Source organism: Urocampus carinirostris, chromosome 6, assembly GCF_059441175.1.
Source record: "Urocampus carinirostris isolate Australia breed hairy pipefish chromosome 6, RoL_Ucar_1.0, whole genome shotgun sequence".
Classification (NCBI taxonomy): domain Eukaryota; kingdom Metazoa; phylum Chordata; class Actinopteri; order Syngnathiformes; family Syngnathidae; genus Urocampus; species Urocampus carinirostris.
Window position 1 is genome coordinate 11,558,651 of NC_142354.1, and position 14,356 is coordinate 11,573,006.

General features: G+C 36.5%; 1 protein-coding gene and 1 non-coding gene across 4 annotated transcripts in view; one reads left to right on the plus strand and one right to left on the minus strand.

The window, feature by feature from the left end:
* The first annotated feature begins 468 nt into the window (after positions 1-468).
* Positions 469-540, plus strand: trnaq-uug (transfer RNA glutamine (anticodon UUG)). The gene has a single exon. It is a non-coding gene; the product is annotated as a tRNA-Gln (tRNA).
* Positions 541-2,519: 1,979 nt separating this feature from the next.
* LOC148363818 (tensin-2-like) overlaps positions 2,520-14,356 on the minus strand; it is a 29,031-nt gene continuing 17,194 nt past the window's right edge. For 2 of the 3 annotated variants that reach the window (XM_088337877.1, XM_088337876.1), the window contains exons 17-24: positions 14,100-14,231; positions 12,870-12,962; positions 12,722-12,799; positions 9,279-9,356; positions 7,395-7,563; positions 7,253-7,321; positions 7,138-7,167; positions 2,520-5,740 (exon numbers count right to left, since the gene is read on the minus strand). In XM_088337877.1, the coding sequence (XP_088194003.1) occupies positions 5,596-5,740; positions 7,138-7,167; positions 7,253-7,321; positions 7,395-7,563; positions 9,279-9,356; positions 12,722-12,799; positions 12,870-12,962; positions 14,100-14,231 (794 nt within the window). In that variant the 3' untranslated portion in view covers positions 2,520-5,595. The remainder of the gene's footprint in view (positions 5,741-7,137; positions 7,168-7,252; positions 7,322-7,394; positions 7,564-9,278; positions 9,357-12,721; positions 12,800-12,869; positions 12,963-14,099; positions 14,232-14,356) is intronic. The other variant, XM_088337878.1, reaches the window with a different exon arrangement.

The window sequence follows — 14,356 nt, forward strand, 5'->3', positions numbered from 1 at the left end:
CTTTAAACTTATCTGGCGCTCTCTTGTGGGGAAACGGAGGACTGCGTTACACCGTTGCCTTCACAACATGTTACGTCGTGGTTTTAGAATTTCCGAAAATTGTTTTTAAATCCACATTTAGAATAAATAAATAAATAAGCCCGAAACTAAACTGTATGGCGCTTTATCACAAATGTTTCCCGAAACTCCTCACACTTTTCGTTTGTTAATTACAATTCTGAAAAGAAACTTTTAAAACCGTTTTTAATTGACTGTTCATGACAAATTCGCTAATACTCCAAAATAAATGTATTTTATAAAAAACACTGTTTTGCCCCATTGGGGAACTTGTTTACCAAAAAATTGCACGTCGTGATAATCAACTAAACATTTTTAACCATAATAGCGCTAACGAAAATAAACAACGAATTCATGCATGTGGTGTTTTTCTATCTTTAAATATATTACGAAACTCCGGATTTCCAACTCGGTCCCGTGGTGTAATGGTTAGCACTCTGGACTTTGAATCCAGCGATCCGAGTTCAAATCTCGGCGGGACCTCGTTCTTTTGTTGCTATGCATTTGAAAGTCTGCTCATTAAAATAAGTCCAATTAAACTAACAATCGAAATCAATGCGATCTTTTTCAACCATTGACTTCTGCTTGACCTCATTTGAAGGACCATTTATTGTACTTTTTTATGCGGCTCACATAGAAATGTGAAGACCTAACACTTAATTTCTTTACTTTTGGAACAATCTAGGAAAAGTCATAAAATACAAATTAGAGTAGGGGTCTCCAATGTTTTTCAAGTCGAGAGCTAGGTTTTTTATGCATTTCTAGAAATAAGAAATTAACCATGTTATTACTATGTTGTTACTACTTTATTACCAGTTTTGGGGCATGACTTTAAAGAAGTAATTATAGTTACTCACTACTTCAGTTTTTTACTCAATTACTCTATAGCAGGGGTCTCAAACCTCGCGGCCAGGGTGCCGATTGCGGTCCCCAGGCTGATAGTTTGAGGCCCCCGCCTTAATAATAAAAGTCAAAGGGACAGTGTATATTATTTGTCCACCAGATGTCGCTGCATTCTGTCGTGCCACTGAAAGTGAGTGCCAAAAGCACAACAGAAGAAGACAAATTACAGAGACTCAAAGTGACCAAAACGCACCTTATTACTTTTGTAAAAAGGAGAAATAAGAACATGAAAAATATATGAAAAGGGAGAAACAAAAAAAAAAAAAACTAAAAAAGAACGAAGATAAAAATCAAAAAGGAAATGAAAAAAACGAAAAGAAAAACGATGAAATTGCATTTTGTTTTGTTTTGGTCCCTTTCTCTTTAATTATTTAATTTCATTGTCTCTTTTTTTATTTTTTCTATATCCCTTTTTTCTTTACACATATTATTCATATTTGCCTACTTTATTTTAAAAAAAAATCATTTTCTCTTCTTTTTATCTTTATTTGTGAAAAGCTGGGTAAAAATTGGAAGAGAATTGTTTTTTTTTTTTTTTTGCTCACGTTCCGTCTCTGTAGTTTGTAGTCTTCGTTAGTCTAATTTTTAGTTGCACTACACATGACAGCAACATCTAGTGGACAAATATAAAACACCGTCCCTTTAAGAACAGCGGAGTGTTTTTCTCAGTGCTGTTTTTGTAGAAAACCACATTTGGTCAAACCTCACCCAGACCCTAGCTTCGGTGGCCCCCAACTCAATTGAGTGCAGAACCCTGCTCTATAGTAAAAGTAGCATAACGATTTATTTTACTTTAAAATTTTTTAGAATTCAAATTTTTCTGAGCAGTACTCGAAAAACAAATAGTTGTTATATATAGAACCTTGTAATAGTTATTGCACCTCAACTGCAACAGAATAATCCTAAACCTGAAGTGCAACAAAAATAAACAGTAATCAATATATTAAAATAACAATTAGTTTGTACATAAACATGCACAAAAATATACGTAAAAACCAAAACATTCATAAACACATACAAAATGCACGCACGAAAACGTACGTAAAAATCAAACAAAAACACATACGAAAACGTGCGTAAAATCGTACATAAAATCGCAAAAAACTTGCGTAAACGTGCACAAAATGTGCGTAAACGTATACAAAAAGCTACGTAATCGCATGCATGAAAACATAAGTAAAAACATACAGAAACATGCACGAAAACACACATAAAAACAAACAAATACGTACAATAACACACGGACGGCAACATACGTAAAATTGACATAAAATCGCAAAAAAACGAGCGCAAACGTGCACAAAACGTGCGTATTAACAAAAATTTACGCAATCGCACGCATTAAAACATACTTAAAAAAACAAACAAATACATACGTAAAATCTTAAAAAAGGTGCGTAAACATGTACAAATACGTACGTAATCGTAAAACAGACGTAAAAAACAAACACAGTGGCGGGTCTTTTTTGACCCCAAAGACAACATAAAAGGTTAACCAAGCCTTGCATGTTTTGTGCAGTACTTTATTTCAAACAAATCTTAATAGGCATAAAATATATGACTGCTTTTAATGACAAACGTTATAAAAAATGTCATCAGTGTTAAAAACATTCTATTCGAAATAACAAAATTGAGGAATATATAAAAGAAAACACTTAAATGCATTCGTACACTCTTTGGCTTTCATTTTTGATCAAATATCTTTGTGGTTTTGTGTACATGGACATACAAGGATAGATTTACACAGGCCATGCTTTCTCGATATACATATCGAACAAATCAGAAATTAAGCTAGCTTAATTGCTAAAATGCCTGAAATACACTTCCAGGCTTCTGGGTTTGATTCCAGTCAAGGCAGTACTTATTCTTGGGTTTTGGTTGGAGCTAGGGTTAAGGTTTTTGGCTTTCACTTTTTGGGTTTTTGGTTGGAGAGAGGTTTAGGGTTGGTGTTTTGATTCAAGTCATACAAAGTACTGGTAGCTCAACAGTCGATACCAATATTTCACTCATAGGTTTGTGGGTTGAACTTCCCTGTAAACCTTTTGGTTTTAAGGTATTGGTTGAGTCAGGATTTTGGTTGAAGCGAGGTCTATGTTTGAAGGTTGGAGGTAGTTGGAGATAAGGGTTAAGGATTTTGCTGCCACTAGGGTTGGAGCCATGGCTAATCGGCTAGAGGTGGAGCAAGGGTTAGGGTTTTGGCTGGAAGCAGCGGTTATGTTTTTGGTTGGAGCTAGTTGGAGATTAAGGTTGGGGATTCTGCTGAACTAGGGTTTGAGCCATGTTTAGTCAATTAGAGTTGGAGCAAGGGTTAGGGTTTTGCCTAGAGCAAGGGTTAGTGTTTTGGCTGTAAGCAGCGATTATGGTTTTGGTTGACGCTAGGTATATGTATTGATTAGAGCTAGGTTTATGTTTTTGGTTGGAGCTAGTTGGAGATTAGGGTTCGGGATTCTGCTGTATCTAGGGTTTGAGCCATGTTTAGTCGGTTAGAGTTGGAGTTAGGGTAAAAGTTTTGGGTGTAAGCGGCGGTTATGGTTTTGGTTGACGCTAGATATATGTATTGGTTAAAGCTAGGTTTATGTTTTTGGTTGGAGCTAGGTGGAGATTAGGGTTCGGGATTCTGCTGTATCTAGGGTTTGAGCCATGGTTAGTCGGTTAGAGTTGGAGCTAGGGTTAGTGTTTTGGCTGCAAGCAGCGGTTATGTTTTTGGTTGGAGCTAGTTGGAGATTAGGGTTAAGGATTTTGCTGTAACAAGGGTTGGAGCCATGGTTAGTCGGTTAGAGTTGGAGCAAGAGTTATGGTTTTGGCTGGAAGCAGCGGTTATGGCTTTGGTTGGAGCTAGTTGGAGATTAGGGTTGGGGATTCTGCTGTAACTAGGGTTTGAGACATGTTTAGTTGGTTAGAGTTGGAGCAAGGGTTAGGGTTTTGGCTGAAAGCAGCAGTTTTAGTTTTGGTTGACGCTGGGTATATGTATTGGTTAGAGGTAGGTTTATGTTTTTGGTTGGAGCTAGGTGGAGATTAGGGTTCGGGATTCTGCTGTATCTAGGGTTTGAGCTATGGTTAGTCGGTTAGAGTTGGAGCTAGGGTTAGTGTTTTGGCTGTAAGCAGCGGTTATGTTTTTGGTTGGAGCTAGTTGGAGATTAGTGTTAAGGATTTTGCTGTAACAAGGGTTGGAGCCATGGTTAGTCGGTTAGAGTTGGAGCAAGGGTTATGGTTTTGGCTGGAAGCAGCGGTTATGGCTTTGGTTGGAGCTAGTTGGAGATTAGGGTTGGGGATTCTGCTGTAACTAGGGTTTGAGACATGTTTAGTTGGTTAGAGTTGGAGCAAGGGTTAGGGTTTTGGCTGGAAGCAGCAGTTTTAGTTTTGGTTGACGCTGGGTATATGCATTGGTTAGAGCTAGGTTTATGTTTTTGGTTGGAGCTAGGTGGAGATTAGGGTTATGGATTCTGCTGTAACTAGGGTTTGAGCCATGGTTAGTCAGTTAGTGTTGGAGCTGGGGTTAGTGTTTTGGTTGGGGTCTGGTTAGGGTTTTTTGGCTGTAACAGGCAGTTATGGATTTGGTTGGAGCTAGGCTTTGCATTTTGGTTAGAAACCGTAACTGCAATGCTAGCGCAATATGGTAAGATGCCTGCGTTACACTCACAGGAATGTGGGTTTATCTTCAGTCAAGGGACTACAACTTTTCAGGGTTTTGGTTCCTGCAAAAAATAAAAACTACCCCTAGAATTTTTACTGACTTGACTGGGAATCGAATCCCGAACCCTATAAACATAACATAGACATCTTAGCAATCAAGCTACCAATGCTGTTGATCATTTCAACAAAATACTCATCCTGGCTCACAAATCACTGAGCTTAGCTAAACTCAACCTTCTTTCATGCAACTGACTTAAGGCTAGATTCAGCCAAAATAACTAACATATCCAGACTTATCCTGGTTTCGTGTAACACCTGCTAAGTACATGTGTGTGTGGTGCACGGTAAAAACTGTGTCAGAAGACAAGACGGTAAAGGAAAAACGTCTTTCGGGAGCTACTGTATTTTCCGCACTATAAGGCGCACCTAAAAGCCTTTACTTTTTTCAAAAGCTGACCATGCGCCTTATAATACAGTGCGCCTTATATATGGATCAATATTAAGTCGCAAGGTCTCGCAACAAAGGCAAGCAGCTGCCGACTAGATTTTTCCTCGTAGGCGATGTGGTCCGCGGTGTATGCCAGGATACATATGCCAGCGTTTCATTTCCCAGCCAACGTGCCAATCATCATTTGAATCGATCACTATTGGCTAAACTTATTCAGAGGTAAAGAGGGCGAATCCTTTTTTATCATTTACAGGCTCGCATAGGCTAAAGGGGCAAAACAAAGCCTGCAATTGGCCGAAAAAGATGAATGTGAATAGCAAGTTTGCTTGAACTATGGCATAGAGAAAACATGTTTTATTATTCTGTATTTGTAAATATTTGGAAGATATAGGACCAAAAACTATATTTTGGGGGTGCGCCCTATAACCCGGTGCGCCTTATAGTGCGGAAAATACGGTAAATTTAAATCTAGAAAGGCTAATCGCACTTAAATTCTGGATGTCTATTTTTAGACTAAATCTAGTCTCTGAGACGAGTTGGATTTTTCCCAGGCGTCATCTCCTTTGCTGGGGCCCCAACATAACTTTATTGATAAAATTGACGATGGCCACAGCCGGCTGCTCCGGATCCAGCTCGGCGAAGAGGTGACAAACGTTTTCCGTGCTGCTGCCCGTCCGTCTTGCCACGAAGCCGAACATCCTGGTGCGCGAAAACACACACAAATGGACTTTTTAGTCTTACGCCAAATTGAAAGAATTTACGACATGTTACGGAATTTTTCGTATTGAAGTGTTTTTATTGTCATTGATATCAAAATAGTAAAACATTGAATGCAATGAGATTAGACATGGCACTCCGGGGTAAATCATGTAATATAAAGACTTAAAAAAAGAAAAGAGACGATCAGGATAAATAGGCAAAATAAATCATTAAAACGCAGAGCAATTCAAAAAAGGGCATTTAATAGCAGCGATTTAAAAAACTCAAAATAATTCACGAAATATCATTAAGCAACAACAACAAAAAGGAAAAAAAAACAAATAAGTCACAAGATATAATTTTTTTCTATAACAGAAACCAACAAATGTAAATAAACAGAAATAAAAAATAAAAGGAGTAATAATACAAGGAAAAATGAACAATGACATTGAAAAAAGGAAGTCCATTATTTTTGTAAATATCCTTTTATTGATTAATCAATGAAAATATCAATCACGACAAACAAGATAATAAATAACAAATAAATAGAAAAAAGTATATCAATATATTTTTAAAATATTGTTTTATCAACAATTAAAAAAACAAGAACAAAATAAAGAAATGATCGATTTAAAAATACATTATTATAGTAAAATATAAACAATCAAAGGAAAAATAAGGACATCAGGCACCCATTTAGAAAATATAATCATAGTTTTTCATTAATACAGAATTATCTTAAAAAAGACATAAAAATTAAATGAAAATATAAAAATAAAACAAAAATAATTGAAAAATAAATAAAATAATCAAACCATAAATAGCATATATTTAAAAGATAGAAACAAATAAAAACAGATTAAGCCAATGACTTATTAACTTTAATTGTATTTATTTGTTTTGTAATTTGAAAAACGATTAAAATAAAAAAAACGAAAAATAGATAATAAAACAAATAAATGGATAAAAAAAATTACAAAAATAAAAATATAAAATATATCTTCATATTTTAAAAATAAAAAAATAAAAAACAAGCACATAAAACAATCAAATTTGATTGATTTAGTGGCGTTAATATTTATTTTTATAAAATTAAAAATAAAATAATAATATTTGTGTAAATATATATTAATCAAAAAGAATAATAAAGAAGTCATTTATTTTCACAATAAAACAAACAAAAAATAAGGAAATAAACAAAAAGTGAAAAAATAATGAAAAGAAATATATTTGTGTAAATATATATTAATTAAAAAGAATGATAAAGAACTCATTTATTTTCATAATAAAAGAAACAAGAATAAGGAAAGAAACAAATAGTTAAAAAATAATGAAAAAAAAATATTTTTGTAATTATACATTCTTTAAAAAGAATAATAAAGAAGTCAGGCACTTACTTGCCGGACGTGCTATCATTGTTAGTCCATCTGAAGCACAGCACACAAAAAAGGACAAAAAAAAAGACTTTATGAGTGACCGCATGCATGCTTTTCAATTTCTCATCGACTTTACCTGTGATCCTGAGGGTCAAGACTGCTGAAAGTCACGCTGCTTATCGGATAATGCCTTCGAAAGAATAACCTGCGCAAGGAGCGTCCCCCCCCAAAACGGAAATTGAGCAGATATCCAACGGTAGTGTCTTTTGCCGCCGTACCTCCTTTTGCTGTCGGTGAGCGTGATGCCCTGGGAGGAAACTTTAAAGTGGACTCTTGTGGCGGCGGGACGCGGACTGAGAGCCATGGTGCGCTTGGTTGCCTTGGAAACCGCCTCCGGACCCGTCAGGGATTCCGTTTCCACCGAATTCAGGTACAGGACGTTGCACGCTGTGGAGGGGACGAAGTTGATTCAATATACGGATAAATGAAACATTCAAGACAGGAATAATTGGATACAAATATCAATTAGTCATTTAATTACTGAATGGTGCATTGAACGAGATCATGATGCACACTAATTTATCTATTGAAACATTTCATTAAATATTTCTTCAATAATATACACATACATTTATTAAATCATTGAATGGTATATTTATTTAACTATATATTTAATCAATTTATCATTTGGAATACTTTATTTTATATTGATTAAAAAAACAGGCATTTAATTGAAAGAACATGAACATTTCATTTAATATTTCTCAAAAAATATATACATATATTTACTAAGCAATTATTAAGTCAGAACATATTTATTTAAGTATTGAATGGTATATCTATTCAACTACACATTTAATCCGTTCATCATTTGGAATATTTAATTTCATATTGATTAAAAAACGATATATTTAACTGAAAGAACAGGAAAATTTAATTGAATATTTCTTAAAATACATATACATACATTTATTAAACACTTATTAAATCATGACACATTCATTTAAGTATTGAATAGTATATTTATTTAACTACATATATAATTAATTTATCATTTGGAATAATTCATTTCTTATTCATTAAAAATATATCAATCATTTTTTTCCAAACATGACACATATATTCATCTATTTAATCTTGTATTTTATTGTTTAATGATATATTTAATCAAACATTTCATTTCAGATTTATTTAAAAAATACATATTCCTTGGGCAGTGGTTAGCGCGAGTGTGGCACAATTCTGAGCTCGTGGGATCAATCCTCAGAATTTCAGCTTCTCAGCAGTATTTCGTGCCTTTTATTTTGCGGCACTATTTGTATGTGTTAGATTGAAAACAAGTCCCAACATAAGAACATCCATCCATCCATATTCTGCACCGCTTATCCCCAGTAGGGTCGCGGGGGTGCTGGAGCCCATCCCAGCTGTCTTCGGGCAGTTGGCAGGGGATAAAAACTGGTTGCTACTGGCCGGCAACCAGTTCAGGGTGTCCCCTACCCACTGCCCCAAGATAGCTGGGATGGGCTCCAGCACTTCCGCGACTACTGAGGATAAGCAGTGCAGATAATGGATGGATGGATGTATATTACTTTTGCATTGAATGATTTATTTATTTAATTTCACATTAAATAAGTTTATGACGCATTTGTTTATTTTTAGGCACATTTCTTTTAGTTGATAAGTTTATTTCAATCATGCTACATTTATTTATGTTTTAAATCGTGTGTTTAAATATTTAATCGCTCACTGGCACATATCTATTGAAACATTTTGATTTCATCCATTTCAAAAATATTAATCTTTATTTAATCGTGTATTTATCGATTTAATGACACATTTCATGAATTGATAATAACAAATTTATGTATCTGTTGGAGCATTTCGGCTCATATTCCTTTTTTAAAAATACACTTAGTTCATTCGATCATGACACAAATATTCGTGTTTTTATTTGATGATATGTCAATCTAATGAATGTCACTTTTACTTATGTATTTAATTGTATTTTAATTTATTTAGTGGTTTATAATTCATCCGTTCATGTCACATTTATTCAGCTATTTTGTAGTGTCAAACAGTACAAGCTTCAGAGAGGGGCTCTGCTGACCTCTGCTGGTCAAAACGAGAAACTGCAAAAATAACGAAAGCCGCCATTTCTTTACCTGCTCCTTGTTTGAGGAGCTCAGCCGCCGTGCTGGTGTTAGCTTCCGTCCGGACCTCCTGGAGATCCCCTACCAGATCTAAAGCGGAAGAAATTTGCGTTAGAACTTTAAATCCTGGAAGGTTTTCTTCAAAAAGACTTTTAAGTGCAGCGTTGGGCACGTTACTTTCAAAGGGTAGTCGTAGTTACTCGCTACTTCTTCCCAAAAGCAACGCAGTCTGTAACTGATTTACTTGGTAGTGAAAGTAACTGATTAAAATATTATAAATGCTATCTTATGAATGATCTATATCTATAGTACTATGTATTGTTTGTTAATGCTACGATCATTGATTTTTTTTTTTTATTATTATTTCAGATTCTTTTAAAATTATTTTATACTCTATATCTATTTTTTTGTTAATGCAACATCCGTTGCAGCCTGGCCATCCTGGACCTCATGTGCGGTTCCTTCTCAAGGTTTCTTCATTTTCCTCATGTTGGTTGGTTTTAGATCAGGGGATGGTGTCATGATAGTCTGTGGTCTGTGCAGCCCTTTGAGACTCCTTGTGATCAAGGGCCAAACAAATAAACATGACTTGAAGTTTTTGAGTTTTCCCTTGCCCTCATGTAGGTTTTAGATCAGGGGATGGTGTCTTAATAGTCTGTGATCTCTGCAGCCCCTTGAGACTTGATTATGTTAGCCTTTGTTTATGTCATGATTACTGGTGCGAGGCACCTGAGCCTGCTCCTTTGGCGCCAACTGCCTCGGATGCTGATTGGCTACCTGTTACTTTTTATACCCCCGTCTTCTTGTCACCGGTTGTCAGTCCATCTGCGAACCTCAGCTTACCCTAGGCAAGCTTTTCGACCCTGACTCTCTCCTGTTCTGATTCCTGGCTCCGACCCCTTTTCTGATCTCGACCACGATTTTTGCTCCCCCGTCCCGGCTACTGATCTGTTTTTTCCGCTCTCGACACCGCCATCGCTCGCCACGGAAATACTACTTCCGCGTCTGAGCAACCTGCTCCCCGCGACCAGCGATCTACGGATTGTGGGTACTATCCTTTCCCTTCTTCCCAATAAAACTAAGAGAAACGCACCCAAGTGGGTCCTGTCTCTGTTCTGGTCCTGACGGATTAAGGATGTCACAAATAGACATGACTTGACTTGATTACTAGGCTAAAGTAATTATTTCCGATACTTTAAAAATAAGTTGATTGTCAAAGACATTGAAATTTTCTGAGCAAATACGAAACACGGCGGTGACGTGGGAATTGTTACTGTTTTTAGAGAACCGTTTTTTTTCGCCTCGGCTTACTGAAAGTAGCCTTGTCATTCGGCTCTTCGGGTTGTTTGTGTTGCTTTAATCCTTATATTTTTAATTGTTATTTAACATTATGCATGGAATGACTTGAAAGGGGAAAACATAAAAGACGAAAAAAAGGACAGAAGGAAAAAAAGATGAACGAAAAACAACACAGGAAGTATAATATATTTATAAATCCCCAAAAAGGATAAACTACCAAACAAGTGTAACCTTTTTTATGCGCAACAAATTAAGAGTCAACAACACAGATTAAAAAAGAAAAGAAAAGTATATTGACCAATCATAAGAAGAAAGGCGTCTCGGAGTGAACCGGCAGTTGATTGGTGGGGAGCCAGCGCCATTTGTTCACTCCCGAGACTCGCCGCATAGACTCTTTCTGTACATGCACGAAACAAGTCAGGTGCCGCCAAATATAGGGCTTCCATTTTTCGCCAATCAGCCCTCATTCGCCTTTTCTTTCGGCGGATTAGTAAATACTATATTCTGAATCACTGTCCAACTATATGGTAGTCGCTCTTTTGAATGGGGACATGATCTGAAAAGACGTGACATAAACAACTCGAGGGGAAGGGCTGGAAAACGGACTCACAGAAACCGTTACAGGTGTGCCGAGGGGGACACGGCAGATTGGCGTTCTGCAGCCAAGAAACGCACTGCTGTTGACTATCAGTAACGGTAACAGTGTTTTGAATTAGTGTAGAACCCTCAGTTACTTAAAAGTGTTATGTATAACGGCGTTATGAATGAATAAATGAATGAAACTTTATTCCGAACATTATGAAAACAAAGCAGCAAGTCAAAAATCAAAAACAAAAAAATGTTAACAGATATGCCCAAAAAGGAATAGGAAGAAGTATATGCTTATTTAATCCTACCCGCAGACTTCCTTAATAGTTTTACGGTGAGATCTCTTGTGTATCCAAATGTAAAATATCTCATTAATATACATATTTACATTGGTTCTGTGAATGCATATTCACTTCATCATCATAATCATTATCATAATCATCACTGTGATTTCCATACATTTTCAGCAAAACAATATAAGAGTATCTATTGTAATTCTACAGTAATTCTCATGGTGAGAACGGACTGTTTAGTGGTGTGTGCTGTCCATCATACAAGTATCTTTTGGACCTGCTACCTTAGAGGTTCATCCCCAGGCAGCAACCATTATTGAGTGTCCTGATCCGTGCATTAAAAAGACAAGGCATGGGAGCTTGAGCCAAATGCCTTCAGCATCATGCTCCCGCTTGTCTGCCCTAACTAGGAAATGTGAAGTACATCTCTGTTTTGGGTTCTTATTAAGATGGAAATCTATGTGATTGTATCCCCTGTTATTTAGTTTGTGTTCTGTTTTCACCATAATCACCTACATATTCATGCACCTCATTGCTTGTTTATAAATATAGATCCAGTTGTGATGAATTTGCATAATATGATATGATAACAATCATATACATATAGTTGATGATAATAATAACAAGTTTAACTATTAGTTTTACCCATTCATTGACTGAATAAGGCTTCTGCCCACTTACACTATTGGATACCAATAATACTACCACTACTAATAACAACAATAACAGTCATATAAAGATTTTTACAATAATTGTCATAATAATAATTATCATAATACTAAATTAATTTAGTTTCAACCATTTAGTAACTCTACAATGGAACAAATCACTAAATATCATTCAGACACTAATAATGACAAAAATAACTTTAGTTATGATAATAATAATTATAATAATATGAATAGAAATAACAATGATAATTATTTGATGAAAGTATCATTCAGATTCTATTTTCTTCCTCTCTGTACTTTGACAATATTGTTTTTTGTAAGTGGATTTGAACAGGTGCATATTTGGACGTTGTTTGAGGCCATCCTCATTTGTTCCAAAGTTTCACTCCACATACAGACACACACAGACTTTTCCTGGTGGTTCTCACCGGTTGGATCTGAAAGTTAATACGTTCCTTCAATATAGCTTCTCTCTTTACGTGTGAATACTCTTTTTATGTTCTCTGGTAGTACATTTTGCTCACTTGTGAAGTGGAAAATTTCACTCGTTTAAACACTTGTAATCATTTAGTTATTCTCAACACTGTTTAAGTGTCAATACAACCTTTGTCCGGGATGCGAAGGGCACACGGCAAAGAGACGGGCGTGATGGAGTGTTGGTACACGAGTGCCGATAAACTTCCTAAAATCAAGAAATAAAAACAAGTTTACAAGCAATGGGAAAACACGACAGGCAAAGAAAATGGGCTTACCGAAATAGGCCTCATTCTGACAGCCCTTGATTTTGACCCCCCTGGGGCCCGTCTCGATGAGGAAGTGTCTCACCAATTGTTCCAGGAGGTCTGCTGTGAAATTTGAAATTGTTCCATTTTTTTTACTGGGGATGTAGCATTACAAAAATGGCATTTATATAGCTGTGTTAAAGAAACAAAATGTTGTGTTTTTTAGAACCCTCGAGGACAGGGGTCTTCAATGTGGTTGCCCCGGGCAACAGGGTTCCCCCTGAGGACAGTTGAGGTGCCCGTGGTGAGGTGCATTTTTTAAGCTAACTATCTGGCTACCTTTTTTGCGTTGTAGCTAGCTGCATATCTTCCTACCTTTTAGGCAGTTCTGCAGGCTATGGTAGTTAGCTTTTTACATTTTCTGCACGCTACCTATCTAAAATGTTACATTTTCTCCAGTTATTGGGCTCAATTTTGGCTTCCTTTCTAGCTAGTTATCTAGCTTTGTTTTTAGCTTTTTATCTTGCTATCTAGATGGCTTTTCACTCTTTTAGCTAGCTATCTAACCCCTTTTAGCTTACATTTTACCTTATTTGCAAGTTATCAAGCGAATTTTTTGTCTCCTTTTTTAGCAGCTATCTGGCTTTGTTTTTAGCTTTCTATTTGGCTTTTATTACTTTGAGTTTTTAACCCGTTTACCTTTTGAGCTGACTATCAAACTACCTTTTTAGCTATAATAGAAATTATCATCAAGGCGGGTGTCTTTTGCGCTAATTAGTAACAAAAAGTAGCTCGATGCTTGAAATAAGTTGAAGACCTCTCCTTTAAGAACTATTTTATTAAGTGCAGTTCCATTTTTATTAATTCTATAAACCAAACCCTAAGCCTCCGAACCCTAACCCTTTCTCACCCAAATCCTCCTAACACTGACCCCCAAACTCCCCCAATCCTCTAACCCCGGATCTAACCCGGAATCTAATTCTTAAACCTAGCTCCAACCCCAACCCTAGCTCCAACTTTAGCTCCAAACCAAAACTCTAACCAGAAGCCTTACCATAGCTCCTCAAACCTAGCCCACAAACACTTACTTACCCGAACCCATCTAACCCTAACCCTAGCATCAGTCTAGTTTACACCCAAAATGCCTTAACTCAACCGATGACCCTAACTCTACCCTAACCTGTATCCTTCCCCACCAAAATCCTATCCCTAAGCCCACCCCTAACTTAATCCTAACCCTGGTTAAAACGGCGACAGTACCTTGGCTCCCGTTGACATTGGCATTAGGAGGGGGCGTGGCCACTTTGAGGGCGAGTCCGTAAGCCCCGTGAAACGAATTGCTGTCCCTGATGAGAAAAGTTCCCGCTTCCTTGTCCTTCAACACGGCGATGGCTGTTGACGAGAGAAACCAAGCGTGAGGACCTTGAACGATTTTATACATTTGACTGTAAAGGATTTTATATGATTGAATACAAGTTACATTTATTGAGTTTAATGCTGTAGTTATTAACTGGCTG